The sequence below is a fragment of the Myodes glareolus genome, chromosome 9 (assembly GCF_982192425.1).
Source record: "Myodes glareolus chromosome 9, mMyoGla1.1, whole genome shotgun sequence".
Classification (NCBI taxonomy): domain Eukaryota; kingdom Metazoa; phylum Chordata; class Mammalia; order Rodentia; family Cricetidae; genus Myodes; species Myodes glareolus.
This window is the reverse complement of record NC_142034.1, coordinates 80,799,202-80,815,363: the sequence shown is the minus strand read 5'-3', so window position 1 is coordinate 80,815,363 and position 16,162 is coordinate 80,799,202. Positions and strand designations below refer to the sequence as shown.

Here is a 16,162-nt window from a genome sequence, read left to right as displayed (position 1 = left end):
ACACTCGGCCACAAGCAAGTCCACGCCTAGAAATAACATTCATTCTAAGGCTCTCTGCGCAAAGATTCTTGGGAAGCGGTTCCCTTCTGCATTCTCCCGCTATTCCTCCCTCGGGTCGTCTTTGAAAGAATTGGCACGACTCGCGTTTCCTTCCCTTCTCCCACCCTCGAGGAACAGGACGAGAACGGGCAGGAGCAAACACCAATCATACAGCTGTATTTCCCTTCCCAACCAATAGATCCAGGCAGCAAGTATAGAGCTCTGCTTTTGCTACCCGTCCATCCCGCCCCTCACGCCTCCGCTTAGATTCGACGCTTGACAATTCACCCGACCAATGGGAAGTTCCTACTCCGAGCGCGGGGGCGGGACCCAGCCAGCGACAGACGGCTCCCTCTGACCAATGGGCTGACCTACGTGCGGGAGGGGTGGAAGGCGGAGCCAATGGCGCAGTGCCAATCACGAGCATCAGGGAAAGGGCGGGACGACAGTGTTAGCGGGAGGGAGGGGAAGGCCTCGGGAACCCAGCCGCGCTGCCGCCGCCGCCGCCGCCGCAGCCCGAGTCGGAGGAGGGAGAGACCAGTGAGAAAATGGCGGCCGTGGCTGCTGAGGCGGCGGCGACCGCGGCGTCCCCCGGGGACGGGGGCGCCGGCGAGGCTGAGCCGGAGCTGGAGCCCATCCCCGGCAGCGAGGCCGGCACCCCCCTCCCGGTCACGGCCACCGAGGCGGCGGTGCCGGACGGCGAGGCCGACGGGCGCCAGTCCGCCCCTCAGGCCGACGAGCAGCCGCTGCCGCCGCCGCCACCGCCGCCGCCGCCGGGGGAGCTGGCCGGTAGCCCCGAGGCTGAGGCGAAACCTCCCGAGCCCGCGGCCGCCCCGGCCCCGCCGCCCGAGCAGCCCCCGGCCGCCCCCGAGCAGCCCGAGGACGCGCCGCGGCCGCCGCCAGCTCCGGTGCTCGTGCCGCCGGCGGGCGGGGACTCGGCGGTGTCTCAGCTCATCCCCGGCTCGGAGGTGCGGGTCACGCTGGACCACATCATCGAGGACGCGCTCGTCGTGTCGTTCCGCCTCGGGGAGAAGCTCTTCTCCGGGGTCCTCATGGACCTGTCGAAAAGGTACCCGCCGGCCCCTCGACAGCACGCCGTCCGCTCCGCCGCCAGGGAGAGCGCGAACCCCGGCTGCTCCCGCCCCGCCCTCGGGTCCTGCGCGCCGCTGTCCTCGTGGGGCGCGCTCCGCGTGGGGCAGACGCGCGCGGCCCCGGAGGGCGGGCCCGGCCCCAGGTGTGCGGCTGGGGTACGCGCGCTCGTGCAGATGGCTGGCGCACCCCGCCTCCTCATCTCCGGCCCTTGGCGACCCTGGCTTGCGCACCGGGGCAGATGGGTTAATGCAAAATGCAGATGGATCCCCCGGAGGACCGGGTGCAGGGCGGGGGAGAGGTGCTGCCGAGGCACTCGTCTGTCCTCATATCAACCTTTAAGTTTAGCGGGGCCGAAGAAAGGGGTGTGTGCATTGGGCTTCCCTAAAGGTTACCTGTCACTTGTTAAAAGAGGAAGAGCCTTGAGTTACTGAACCTTTTTATGCCGTTATTCTTAGTGCTGGAAGTAGTTCCCCCCCGGGAGGGGGCGACTCTTCAAAAAGGAGGCACCTTTTGCTAATTTTACTTATAGTTTAAAGAAATAGCTGAAGACGGGATGAAACCTTTGCCTTTTAAATCTTTAATTTCAAAGTGGTGGGTTTACAAAAAAAATGTTGGAAACACTTTTTCTTTGGCAGTGCTAGAAATTGACTCTCAACTGACTTCTGAGACTATGTTTACAGTTAAATTTGTCTAGACCGGAAGGTTGAGTTCACCTACAAACCTCTGTCTTATTCAGTATATTTTCATCTTTTTTTTTTTTTAAATGTTCTGGGCACTGCTTTAAACAAGTAAAGAATATACTCTTTTTCAGTTTAGAGTTAACCTTTTTATTCTCTTCTTTTGCAGATAGGAAGTGCAGAGACTCCCATTCATGGCTCTCCATTCTGTTTCCTGCAACAGCACACACACTCTGGTGTCTCACCTGTTTGGAAATGGTTTATTATTAGTGTGTTTGGTGTGTTTCTGTATTTATTTAATTTCTTTTTTGCTGTACTGGGGGCTGCACCCAGAACCTCCTGCATGCCAGGCAAGCATCCTAGCATCGAGCCACACACACACCCCAGCCTTCTCCCACCTTTCTGTTATTTTCGAGACGCGGTTGGGTTAAGTTGTCCATGCTTGCTTCGAACTTGCAATCTTCCTGACGCAGCCTCTCCCAAGTACTGGTATGACAGGCATTTCCCATCATACCCCATATCCTGGCTTATGCTTTGCTTTTAATTCCTTGACCTCCCGTCAAGACACAGGAATCCTTTTCCATTTGGGAGCAAGTCTTTAAAGTTCTTAATGGAATATGGTGGTTTGAGGGGAGGGGGGCGGCGATGGGCACCTATTCCGTCAGTCTGTATACTTTGTTAGTCTTCAGGGTTTTTGTTTTGCTTGTTTTTTTTTATTATTATTTTTATCAGATTTGGGTTAGTGCTTTAGTTTTCATAGTTAGAAAGCTGAATAAGACAGTGCTTTCCGCTGTTGTTTTTAATAGCAAGAGAGACACTCTAATGTGTATGCTATTGAATCAAACAGAAGAAGAGGCCAGTGATTGTGTGAGAATCTGAATTTCAAATCTGCAAAAGAAAGGTGCAGAAAGGTAAGTTTTTGGAAATAGAGTGGATTGTGTTTTCTCTTGTCAAGGTGCTCATTGTGTCAGCTCTAGAAAATTGTCATTTTGAGTTGTGATCTATTTGCTAATAGCATTTTTTATATATAGTAATTTCTTTTGTTGGAGGAGTTGTTTTCCCTTTGGAAAGGATATGGAGTCTTAGTCTTGATGTTTTGAACTCTTGGGCTCAAACTGATCCTCTTGTCGTAACTTCCACCTGCCTCAGCACCCACAGTAACTGGGACTACAGGCCATCTGTGTCCTCTCTTTGAGCTGTATAGCCAGTCTCAGGAGCTACTTTATATCCACTGTACTCAGGATATAGCTACAATCTATATTGTATTGTATTGTAGTGTACAATAGCTACACTGTATTCAACAGACACTTTAAAAATACTTTGTATCATATTTGAATTGGCCACTTCCTGGTAAAAGTAACAAGAGCTCCCAATTGAATGGCAGACATTGTATTACATAAGTTAAGAGTTCTCTTAACTCTAGTGGTGGTGTATCATTTATATGTGAACCAATCTAGGCTTATTTAACTTGGCCAGTTAGTTTATTAGTGACAATGTAAAGACTTCAATGTAAGTTAAAAGTTGGATGGGGTAGCAAGTTTTCTTTTAAGCAGGAAGTAAAGAATTGTGTGCTTTTCAGTTTCTGTGCTTTTCTTGATTTCTGGTGGCTGTGCAGAGTTATGCAAAGGATCCTGGATCTTGAAGCCTAGCAGAGTAGTCCATTAATAGGCTGCTCTGGAGAGTCTTTATTTCTTTTCTTTGAATATAGGAGAACATATATAATAATCTCAGAAGTTGGAATTCTGCCTATCCAGTGAGATAATTGGGAATGTGTCAATGTATTTGTGCTTTTGTTTAAGAGGATTTGTTATTGCATTTATTTAGTTATTTAGTTAGCTTTCTTTGGTGATAAGAATTGAATCCAAGGCCTCAAGCATGGTAAGCATGGCTTCTATCCCTATAGTTCTTTTGAGGGTAATTTGTTTGGCCAATTCACATGAATACAAACAAACATAAAAATGCATATAAACCATGTGTCAGCTTACCAGGAAGGACAAGACCGTATTGTTGACCAATTGTACTTTTGATGAAGATTCTATCATCCTATGACTTCATAGTTCTCTAGTTTGTACAAATGCAAACTATGATGTTTTCAACAATGGCATTTCTCAGAATTTACCCTTCCTTTAAGTAGCACATCAGCTGTACCACCCTTTATCTATAGAGATCTTGGCCGTAAATGACATGGTTAGCCTAAAATGACAGTAGTTTGAATAGCTAGTTAAAAACAAATTTTGTTTATCATAGCATAAAAAAAATTGAATGCCTTTAAGTGAAGCATATAGCTTCTAGTTCATTTACTCTAGCTGTTGTTTACTACCCAGTCCCCTTAGCTAGTTTAAATTACTTGTTTACTGAGGTCATTAACATTGTCTAATGACAAAGCAGTTAGCCTTACACATAAATTTTATTTTTTTCTTGTCAATCTCAGCTTTTACAATTTTGTCATATAAAGCATGCTTTAGTAAACTGATTATTTTAGACAATAATAAATTATTGAGTATTTTTTGGTGGGCTTTTTATCATGGGATATAAGTCAGTATGTATACACTGCCCAGCTTCAACATTTATTATAGTTTAGTCAAATGTACTATGTCATATAACTGCCTCCATTGGGTTCTTTTGAATGAAATCCCAGGCATATCCATAAACATTCTATCATAGCCCTTTGTAACGATAAGGACATTTAAAAGTAACCATCCTATCATTATCATTCCCAGAATTCTAGCATTTCCTTTATATCATCAAACCTCTGGTCAGTTAATGTTAACATCTCAGGATTGTTTTGTTCAAATTAGAATACAAGTAAAGTTCATACCTGTATATGGTTAATTTTCCAGGCCTCTGTTTACTGTGGTTCTGCCATTATATTTACCCCTCGCTATTTGTTATTCTGGATCTTTTTCTGATTGAACCCCTGTGGATACAGTTTTGTTACCTGTTTAGTAATTCTCATAGCAGATTGAAGGGACAGCAGTTTCATTCCGGTCCCCTCAGGACCTTTTTTGCTTACCAGAATTGAATTAGTTAAAGTGGTTATGGGTATCTCTTACTTCCCTGCAGATTTTTTCAGTCCATGCCTGAAGGAACATTTTACATGCAAATTATTTTTTTTCGTTTTTTGAATCAGAGTTTTATGTAGCCCAAATTGGCCTTGACCTGGATCTTCCTGCTTCTACTTCTCTAGTGCTGGAATTAAAGGCATGAGCCACCAAATCTGACTTTTTTTTTTCATTTTTTAAAAGAAGAGGTCTTGTGTATATAGCCTTGGCTGGCTTTGTACTAGCTATTTAGTCCAAGTTGGACTCCTTTAGACTCCTCTTAGGGCTATAGGAGTGTGCCATGTCCAGAGGGATTATTTTATTTATTATTATCTTAAAATTAATTATGAAGCTACTTTGAAATCCTGAAAAATATTTCTGAAATCCCTCAATTACAGAATCATGAAGTAAGCTTTGGTATATAAAAGGCTATTATATTTTAATTTTGTAGCACATGCATATTACTGTATTTTTACAAGTATCCTATTTTGTGTATGGGGGGCCATTTATTAAAAATTAAAATGATTTCTTTTGAAAACTTCAGCATTTACTGTTTAAGATCTTATATTCGTAGAGCATTTATTTGTTTTTAAAGGAAATGTAAACCAAGACAATGATTTCTTTTCTTTACAGAGACCATGAACGTATGGTGCAATAGCCCTACTTTTGGTGGGAAAAATATACAGCCATTCTGGTGAAGCAGTGAGTAGTGGTGTCAGTAGTTTATACTACAGCTTTGAGGTTGAGGACCTAGGCCCTCTAGTAGTATGTGTGAAGGTCGGCTTGAACTGTACATTCTGAATTTACCGGTGATGATATCTTATCTTGAAAGGTATTAGAGGGCTTGTATAGTAAGTAAAGTAACAGAGGCAAGTGCCAGTCACGTTCTGATCCAGACAACTTCTAGGATGCTCACTACTGTACTGAGTGAGGTCCTCCATTGCATATTGCTCTAATCTGACTGTTTTGGTGGGCACAGATTCTTAGTTGGTGGTAAGTAAAAACCTAGTTTGAATCTGAGAACAAAGAATTGTGATAATTTTTCACTTTGAGACAGGGTTTTACTATGTAGCTCAAGCTGACCTGGGGTTTGTAATCTTTCTGCCTTAGCCTCCTGAGTCCTGGGATTACAGGGTTATAATTGTCTAGGTCCCAAATAATTTTTATCAATTTTATTAGATCTATTTTTATATTATATTCCCCCCTCAAAAAAAAAAAAGTCTTTTTGGACAGGCTTGCCACATACCCATGCTGGCCCTGAGCTCAGATGTTCTTGCCTTAGCTTCCCGAGTGCTAGAATAACAAGCCTGTGTCACCACATCTACCTATAGGTGTTATGTGTTAGGTAGCTATTCCAGACGTGCTCTATTGGACTTGAAACTTTTCTTTCTTTGAGACAGGATCTTTTTCTGTGGCCCAGGCAGGCCTTAAACTGTCCTTGATCTTTCTGTCTTAGCCTTTTGAGTACTGGGATTACAGGCAAGACCATGCTTGGCAGGAGTCTCTAATAAGGTTAATTTTCAGCCTTTTACACATAAATAAGACCATACATTAGTGTGTGGTCTTAAGAACATTTAAAAAGACATTTAAGTCATGATCAAAAACTATGTGTTGATAAAAACAACTTTTTGCGGGGGGGTTCTATTAAGTAGCTTGAATATTAGTGCTTATCTTCACTGTCTCACTGATCTCAGATTGTAAAAGAGGAAAGATGTTATTTGGCCTATCAAGTACATCATTTCTTAGTAGCTTAGTTCTCCCTGAACTCCTAAAATAAGATGCACATTACCAGAAAGAAGCTTGCTGTAGTGGCTGGCAGATAAAGAAGTAAGTGGTGGTTTAGTTACATTCTGCTTGGATTTAATGCAGAATAACTTTGCTAAACACAGTTTAATCAGTGGTTCTCAAAAGTGTATAGATTTCTGGGGTTGGAGAGATGGCTTAGCTCTTCTAGAAGATACAGGTTCAGTTTCTAGCATACACAAGGCAGTTCACAACTGTCTTACCTGCTCCAGAGGATCCAACCTTCTAACCTTCAAGGGTGCAGTACACATGTAGTTTGCATAAATACATGCAGGCAAAACACCCATACATATAAAATATTTTTGAAAACACATAGATTTCCTTCCCCATCAATTTGATTTCATTCTGTGATTCTGGACCATTTAGGAGATACTAGTTTTGTTTCTTTGTTTTGGTTTTTCGAGACAGAGTTTCTCTGTGTCACTTTGTTGCCTGCCCTGGAACTAGCTCTTGTAGACCAGGCTGGTCTCGAACTCATAGAGATCCTCCTGCCTCTGCCTCCCGAGTGCTGGGATTAAAGGCGTGCGCCACCACCGCCCAGCAGGAGATACTAGTTTTTAAGGAATATTTTAGCTCAAACAGAAGGGTAAATTTCTTAATCCTGCTACAAAAAGTTAATTTAGAATGGAATATAACTGCAAACTAAGAAATGCATTTGGAGAATGCACAACTTTGGTAGCATATCCAGATTATTGCTGTAAAGCTGGTATGTATACTTGGAAGTGATTTCTTAAATTTAGCTTCCTGTTGCAGGTACAAGTTGTCTATAATTTTTGTTTTCTTCCCTTTGAACCAATTCTATATAGCTGCCTACCCCTGTAGTTTCACTTCTCTCCTCATATTCATATCACCTAGCAGCGCTGCCAAGCTTTACTTTCTGGACTTGATAATAACTACTCTGCACTTGCCATTTCTTTCTCCTTGAGACACGGTCTTTAGTCCAGGCAGGCCTCAGTTACTGTGTAGTTGAGGATGGCCTCTATCTTGAGTGCTACAACTATAGATGCATGCTACCACTTCTTGCTTTTAAGAGGTGTTGGGGAACCAGTCCAGGGCTTCACCGATGCTCTGTAAGAACTCTACCAACAGAACTATTTTCCAGTCCCTACAGTTGCCATTTCTGTGTTGTATACGTTGTTTCATTTCACTCTGAAAGGTTTTTCAGGGTTAAATTTGTAGACATAGTGCCAGAGTAAGTAAATTGCTTGAAATTATAAATGGTAGGTATTAGTAGGGCTATATAAAATGCCTGTTATTGGAAACCACAGGGCCCTGTGCCTTGGCTGGCCTTAAACCTTGAGGCTTCCCGTCTTAGCCTTCTGACCTCTGGAATTGCAGTGTTGACAACATATCCTAGCACTTTTAATTTTTTTAAATTTCTTTTTCTTATTGAGAGAGGGTCTCATAAAAAGCTTACCTCAAACTTGGTAGCTGAGCCTGCTTGAAGTCCTGATCCTCCTGTTTCTTCTATTCCTAAGGGCTGGGATGGCAGAAATGTGCTTTGGTTCCTAGGTAATTTTCTTTTTCTTTTAAATTTATTTATTTCATATGCATCGGTGTTTTTGCCTTTCATATATGTCTGTGTGAGGGTGTTGGATCCCGCGGAACTGGAGACACAGACAGTTGTGAGCTATCATGTGGGTGCTGGGAATCGAACCCTGGTTCTCTGGAAGAGCAGTCAGAGCTCTTAACCGCTGAGCCATCTCTCCAGCCCCCTAGGTAATTTTCTTTTGCCAGTATTGGGGATTGAATCTAGGACTTCATGTACATTAGAGGAGAGGAGCACTCTGTCACTGTTTTGAAGCACTGTCGATACGTTGTCTAGATTGATCTGTAACTTGTGGTCCTCTTGCCCTAGCCTAACCAGTTACTGCCCCCACCCCAGGAGTCACAATGCCAGCCTACTAACCCTACTTTAATTTTATTTTATCTTATGTTTTGGAGACTGAGTTCAAAGGATGTCTTGCAGGATTTGGTGTTCTCTTACCATGGTAATTAAATTCAGGTTGTTGGCTTGTTGGCAATCACCTTTACCCACTGAACTGTGAACCATCTTGCATGGCCTTTTGTTTGTTAGTTTCTTGAGACAAGATCTTGTTATTTAGCCTTGGCTGGCTTGGAACTCACTGTGTAGACTAGGCTGGCCTAGAACTTACAGAGATCTGCCTGCCTGCCAGTGCCTCCCAAGTGTTGGGGTTAATGCCTGTGCCTTTTTAAAAAACAAAAAAACAAAAAAAAACCAAAACTGGTCTTCTGTTTTCTAGCCTAGGGTTCACTATGTGGGAAGAAAGCCTTGAACTTCTTACCTTCTGTCTTCTAACTCTCAAGAGTTGGGATTACAGGAAAGCACTACCGTATGGTAGTTTTATGTCGTGGACTGTGGACTAAATTTAGAATTTTCTGCAGGGGTAACATTTGGCCAAGTGACCTGCATCCTGAGCTCTGTTTTTAACTTGCTTTTATTTATTTGGTATTTGTGGGCACTCATGTGTATGTAAACATGCATGCCATGGCTTATGTGTGGAAGTCAAAGATCTACTTTTGAGAATCTGTTCTCTCCTACTGTGGGTCCTGGGGTTCAAACTCTGGTTTTGTCAGGTTTGGTAGATGATCCCATTTACTGGGGGAACTATCTCACTGGCCCTCAATTTAAAAAAATTTTTTTTCTTGTTTTCTCAAATGCTTTGGTACAGCCAGATATACCTAGTTCCTGGGCTATATAAGAAGACCATGTCCAAAAGAAGATATGGTTCTGTAAAACAAAGATTATTCCTTGGCCAGGCAGTGATGGTAGTGGTAGCAGTGCACGGCTTTAATCCCAGCGCTCGAGAGATAGAGACTGGTGGATTTCTGTGAGTTTGAAGCCAGCCTGGTCTACAGAGTGAGTTCTAAGAGAGGTAGGGCTACACAGAGAAACCCTGTCTTGACCCCGCTCCAGAGGTTCTCTATCAACCTTTCTAATTTTAAATTTTTGTGTACAAGTGTTTGCCTACATGTATGGCTGTGCACCATTGTGTGGTTGGTACCCATGGAGACCAGTAGGGAGTATTGACTCTCCTGGGACTAGAGTTACAAGTAGTTATAAACCACCATGTGTGTGTTGGAAATCAAATCCTGGACTTCTGGAAAGAGCAACCTGTGCTCTTATACCCTGAGCCATTTCTCTAGGTCCAAGATTAGATTTAATATATATATATATATATATATATATATATATATATATATATATATATATATATATTAATGTGCATTGGTATTTTACCTGCATGTGTGTCTGTGTGAGGGTAATGTGTCTGTGTGGAGTTACAAGCAGTTGGGAGCTACTATGTGGGTGCTGGGACTTGAACCTGGATCCCCTGGGAGAACAGCCAGTGCTCTTAACTGCTGAGCCACTTCTCCAGCCCCAAGATTAGATTAAAAAAAACCAGCCTATTTTTTAATGTATTTTTTGAGGGAATTATCTGTCTAAATGATGTATTAATTGAGAACATTATTTTCCCTACCACACTATAGTAAATGATACGTGTTTACTCATTTGTAAGAGAGCATATGCTTGAGTACATGTACATGTGTGCTTGCAGGTGCATATGGAGGTCAGATGTCAATTTTGGTGTCATTCCTCAGGTGTCATTCCTTGTGAATGTTTCCCTTGTTTTGAAGCTTTAACTGTTACCAATTATGTTTAGGTATGTGTGTCTGCATGTGAATGCAGGTGACAGGTAGACCAGAGGTGTTAGATCCCCTGTCTAGAGTTATAGATAGTTGACAAGCCACCTGACTTGGGTCTGGGAACTAAGCTTAGGTTCTCTGGAAGACACTGCGTAGTGCCATTCTTCTAGTACCTCTGTCTTGCTTTTTGAGACAGGTTCTCTCAGTGGGACCTGGGGCTTACAGTTTAGACCAGGGTGGCAGCCAATAAGTTCCAGAGATCTGCCTCCTTCAACTTCCTCAGTGCTGGGATCACAAATGGTTCTGGCAATCAAATTATGCTCTTGCCAGTAAGGCAGAACTTCACGTACTAATTGATGTTCCTAGATCATGTTTCTGTAATTAAATTTATTTTGAATTTTTCTTTTACCTTCCTCCCTCCTTCCCTCCTTCCCTCCCTTCTTCCCTCCCTCCCTCCCACCCTCTCTTCTTTCTTGTTTTGTTTTTGAAACAGAGTTTCACTATATTATAGCCTTGGTTGTCCTGGAACTCCCTATGTATACCAGGATAACCTCAGACTCAGAAATCTACAAGTGCTGGGATTAAAGGTTTGTGCCACTATGTCATCTTTTTCAGTTATTGTAGAGAACTCTTGTAAAGTTTTTATCTAGGGTCTTTAATTTGTATGTGTCTCTCCCTCCAAGCTTAAGCTGGCTTGGAACACATTATGTAGCTGGGGATGACTTTGTGCTGATTCTCCTACCTCTCCTTCCCAAGTGCTGAGATTAGAGGCAGCATCACTATAGCCAGATAATCACTGACTGATTTTTTTTTTAAACTTTGTCCCATTGCTTTATCATTAAATTTTTTTGTTTTATTTTTTTCTTTAAAAAGTTCTTTTAGTGTGTGTGTGTATGAGTGTTTGTCTGCATGTTTACTGTGTGTGTGCTTGGTGCCAACGAGGCCAGAAAAGGCTAATGGATCTCCTTGAAGTGCAGTTAAAAGTTGTTAGCTGCCATGTAGGTACCTGAACTTGGGTTCTCTGAAAGTGCTGCATGATGTTCTTTACCACTGAGCCATCGCTCCATCCTGTTTTAACATTAAAAAAGATTTATTATTAAGAATTATGTGTATATCTAGTGTGCATATATACATGTGTGTGCAGATGCCTGAGGAGACTAGAAGTGTGAGAATTACCTTTAGAGCTAGAGTTACAGGTAGTTGTGACTGGGTGTGATGTGGTGCTGGGAACCGAACCCAGGACCTCTGTAAAGCAGCACACACTCATAACCACTAAGCCACCTCTTCAGCCCCTTGTTTTATCAATTTTTTTGTTTGTTTTTTTCAAGATACAGAGTTTCTTTGTGCAGCACTGGCTGTCCTAGCACTAGCTCTGTAGACCAGGCTGACCTTAAACTCAGAGATCTTCTTGCCTCTGCCTCCTGAGTGCTGGGATCAAAGAGATGCCACCTGCCCAGCATCAATCTTGATATCAACATCTTTCCCTAAACTTTTTACTATTAGGTTGAAAACATTCTCAGATGTATTTGTATATATTTTAAGTTTTAAAAAACATGGTTGTTGTTGTTGGTGGTGGTGTGTGTGTGTGTGTGAGGGGGGGGGAGGGAGAGTTCAGGTTCACGTGTTCCACAGTGCCTGTGTGGAGGTCAAAGGACAACTATGAGCAGTTCATTCTTTCTTTCTACCTTGGCTTCTGGAGATCAAATTCACATTGTCTGATGTGGATGGCAGCACATGTGCCTGGTTAGCGGCTCCACCTGTCTTATTTTAAGATGGGCTATTTCTCTGTAGTATACAAGCTGGCCCGAATTTGCATCCTTTTGCCCCAGCTTTCCAAATGCTAGAATTAGGCTTGTGGTTAATTATTGTAGAATACTTTTATAAAATTTTTGTCTTGGATTTTCTTCCCACGTTTATTTTTCTTTTCTTTTAAAAACAATTTTATTAGACTTACTCTTTTGTTATTGTGTGAGTGTTTTGCCTGCGTATGTGTCTGAACACAGATTCCCTTGGAACTGGTGTGTTAGGGATGGTTGTGTCCACCGTGTGAGGGCTGGGAGTCAAACCTAGGGACTCTGCAAGAGCAAGCCGTGCTCTTAACCGCTGGGCCATCGCTCTGGGCTCATCACTCCAGGTCACCTCTACAGCCTACAGTTTCATTGTGTACAGATCCACCCCCGTCATCATGGTATTCATGATGACTGAATCAGTTGCGGTCTGATTCAGAAATTGTAAGGATTGTTTCTCAACTTGGGTTCGTCTGATGTACTTGTGGGCGGTATAAAGAAATATAAATGTTTTCAGAGCACCATACTTGAAGCCACCAGGTGCAATCTTATTTCCCCACTGAGAAATTTATTTTCCATGCACTAGTAATCACAAATATGATTTTTTTTATTGAGCCATCTCACTGGCCTATAAATATGATTCTTTTCACTGTATTTCCTATATTTGGGTAGATATTACCTGTCTTTGTTTTATTTGCCTGTTTGCTTTTTGAGATGGGGCCTCATATAGCCAAGAATATTTTTGAGTTTTTTATGTAGCAGGGATGACCTTGAACTTCTATCCTTTGCCTCCATTTATAATGCTGTTACAGGCATATGCCCCATACATGGTTTTTTGCAGTGCTGAGGATCAAGCCCAAGGCTTTGTACATGTTAGATAAGCACTGTCAATTGAGCTACATTCACAGCTATTCTTCTTTTTGACACCAAGTCTCATACTTTAAGGCAAGACTGGCCTGGAATTCACTGTTTAGACCAGGATGGCTTTGAAGCTGTGGCAGTTCTACTCCAGATTCCTGAGTACTAACTGAGCCACCAACCCACTTTTGCATTAATTTCTTCTTAATGTAAAAAGTACATACAACATTTAGCATCTTAACTGTTGCTTGTACAATTCAGTGATATTAAGTGTGTTTAATTGTTGAGGCAGATCTCCCATCTTGCAAATTAAAACTTGCTAGACTACACACCCTTTTCTCCTTCCCCAGTCCCTGGCACACCATTTCTGCTCTCTGTATCTGCTTGTTTTGTTTCTAGGAATTTAGTAGAGTAATCCCTCTATTTATGGGGGATTTTTTTTTCAAAGTTCTCTGTTATCTTAGTCATTTCTTCCACAGGCCACACCTGTATGAACGTATGGGGGCCGTTCTCATTCAGACCACCACATTATACTCCCTGGTCCCTACATAGGCTTGTAACCAGTCATATCATAATGCAAAAATGCCTTCAGCTCAACTTAAAAAGTCTCCGTAGTCTATTACAGTCTCAACACTGTTTAAAAGTCCACAGTTTCCTCTGAGATTCATGGCAATCTTTTAATTGTAACCCCCTGTAAAGTCAAACTCAAGGCACACCACATACTTCCAAAATACAGTGGCACAGAATATACATTACCATTCCAAAAGGGAGGAAATGGAGCATAGCGGACCAAAGCAAGACTGAAAACCAGCATGGCAAACTCCAAATTTGCATTTCCATGTCTGATGTCAAGGGCTCTTATCTTCAACTTTTAGCCTTGTTGACTGCAGTACACTTCTCTCTCTTGGGCTGGTTCCACTTGCAGACTGGTTCTGGTCTGCAGCTTTCTTTGGCAGGTATCAAGACTCTGGCATCTGTAACATCTTGGAGTATCCAGCACAATCCAGGCTTCTCTTTCATAGCTTCACGTAATGGCCTCTCTGGGCTTCCATGCAGGGACACTCCTGCTATGCACACCTGGCCTCAGTGACTTACTGTAGAGCCAGATACTATAACCCCCTTTATCTTAGTATCCCTGACTCTAAAGCCAGAGCCACAGGGCCATGGCCGAAGTTGCCAAGTTCTGTGCTTGCTAGGTCTTGAACTTGGCCCCCCCCCCCCCCCCGCTTTCAATGACATTTGCATTCCTCTTTCTGTTACTGGTTCCCCTCACTGCATAAGCTTTCCTTTAGTTGGTTTTCACAAGTTGGAAGCTTAGCTTGGAGTGGGGGTCTTACCCTGAGGTTACCACCATGCCCTTCATTCCATTTAGCTTCAGGCTTGTCTTTAAACTTTTTACCTCCTGGAGCATAAGACTTGACTTTAATTAACCATTTCCTGGTATTCCTTTTCTCTTCTGCCCCTTGTTGCTTTTCATTGTAGATCGTCATAAGTGATCACCAGTAACCACATGACAAATCAATGCTAGGTTGTTTTGAAATCTCAGCCAGTGCTATTAACCCAAAGCAGGTAGGACAAGGGAAAAAAAAGCAGCCACTTTTATCTATCTATCTATCTATCTATCTATCTATCTATCTATCTATCTATCTACCTACCTACCTATCTATCTATCTATCTATGCCAAAATATCACAAGAATGGTCTCCAGGCCACTCTTCACCCGAAACATGGTTTCTTTATGTAACAGTCCTAGCTGTCCTGGAACTTGCTTTATAGACCATGCTGGCCTCGAACTCGAACTCACACCTGCTTCTGCCTCCCAAATGCTGGGATTAAAAGTGTGTGCCACCACTGCCCAGCTTCCATGCCACTTGTTAATATTCTTCCCCTTTGAAACTTTTTTAGCTGGGTCCTAAGCACCACCATCTTCCATGCTTTTACTAGGAAGGCCCAGTAAGTCCCCCTCAAAGCTTCAACCATATTTCCAGTTCAAAGTTCCAAATGTTTCGTAATTTTCCAACAAACAGCATGGTCAGACCTGTCACAGCAATACCCCGCTTCTGGCTGCTAACTTACGTCTTGGTCACTATGAAGAGACACCACAACCAAGGCAACTTTTATAAGAGAAAGCATTTAATTAGAAGTTTGCTTACAGTTTCAGAGGTTTTGTCTGGTATCAGCATGGCAGGAAGCATGCAGGCAGGTGCTGGAGCAGTAGCTGAAAGCTATATCCTGGTCAATAGGCAAAGAGAAGCACAGGGGTCTTGCATGGACTTTTGAAGCCTGAAAACTCACTCCCAGTGACACACCTCCTCCCACCAGACCACACCTATATGAGCCTATGATGCCATTTGTATTCAAACCACCACAGGGTTCCTGAAACTGAAGTCCATAAAAAATTGGTTTTTCTTTTTCTATACACTTAATTTTTTTTAATTTGTTTTGTTTTGCTTTTTGGGTAGTGACCCCAAAGTTAAGTTTATGTGATTTTTAAATCCTTTGGTAAGTAGCTAATTTGAAGTTAAATAAAATCAGTACGTCTTCACAGCTGTGACTATCAAGTGTAACTTGATCAACTTTATTCTGTTTGGGGCACTAGTCAAGCTAATGATTATTCCCTGCTTTCTTTACAGCACAGAGCTGAGGCGGCCTGTGCCTGTAATCCTAGCACTCATGAGGCAGGAGGATCATGGCTACATAGTGAGACACCGTCTCAAATTTTAAAAAGTACAGGGTTTGTAGATATAATTCTAATTAACGCACTTAACTTGTTTTGGGGGATATTGACACTGAAACAGGGTCACGTGCGTATTGGGCCCTGTCACTGAGTTACATTTCATCCGTCTAATCCAGTTATTACTTCAAGTGTTGCAGTGCTAATGATATTTTATAATGATCCTACAAGTGGTTTTCATAGTCTTCCTGATAACTCACTTACATTCATAGGAGTAGGTTATTTATTATAGATAAATACAGATCTTCTACACATGCTAAAATATTAAAATGTTGATTACTGAACATCAGTTTAAAACAGCATGTTTCTTGTATTTCATTTTTACAGAGAAACTAAAGACCTTGGATCTGTTGATAAATACTTTCTGCTATACTGTAAAACTGGTCTGTGAGCAAACTGAGATGATGCATTAGTAAATGATCCAGAATGCTAGAATATGATAGATTATTTTCTATTTCCTAGG

At 42.4% G+C, this 16,162-nt stretch overlaps 1 protein-coding gene across 6 annotated transcripts in view; it reads left to right on the top strand.

Moving 5' to 3' along the window:
- The first annotated feature begins 493 nt into the window (after positions 1 to 493).
- Positions 494 to 16,162, top strand: part of Pwwp2a (PWWP domain containing 2A) — a 40,699-nt gene continuing 25,030 nt past the window's right edge. The window contains exons 1-4 of one of the 6 annotated variants that reach the window (XM_048435976.3): positions 1,982 to 2,086; positions 2,615 to 2,719; positions 5,483 to 5,551; positions 10,815 to 10,908. Coding sequence is in view for 2 of the 6 variants with exons in the window: in XM_085694863.2 (XP_085550989.1) it covers positions 588 to 1,108 (521 nt within the window). In the remaining 4 variants the exon portion in view is untranslated. Of the gene's footprint in view, positions 1,109 to 1,981; positions 2,720 to 5,482; positions 5,552 to 10,814; positions 10,909 to 16,162 lie in introns of those variants that run through there. The other 5 variants (XM_085694865.2, XM_048435975.3, XM_085694863.2 and 2 more) reach the window with 5 other exon arrangements.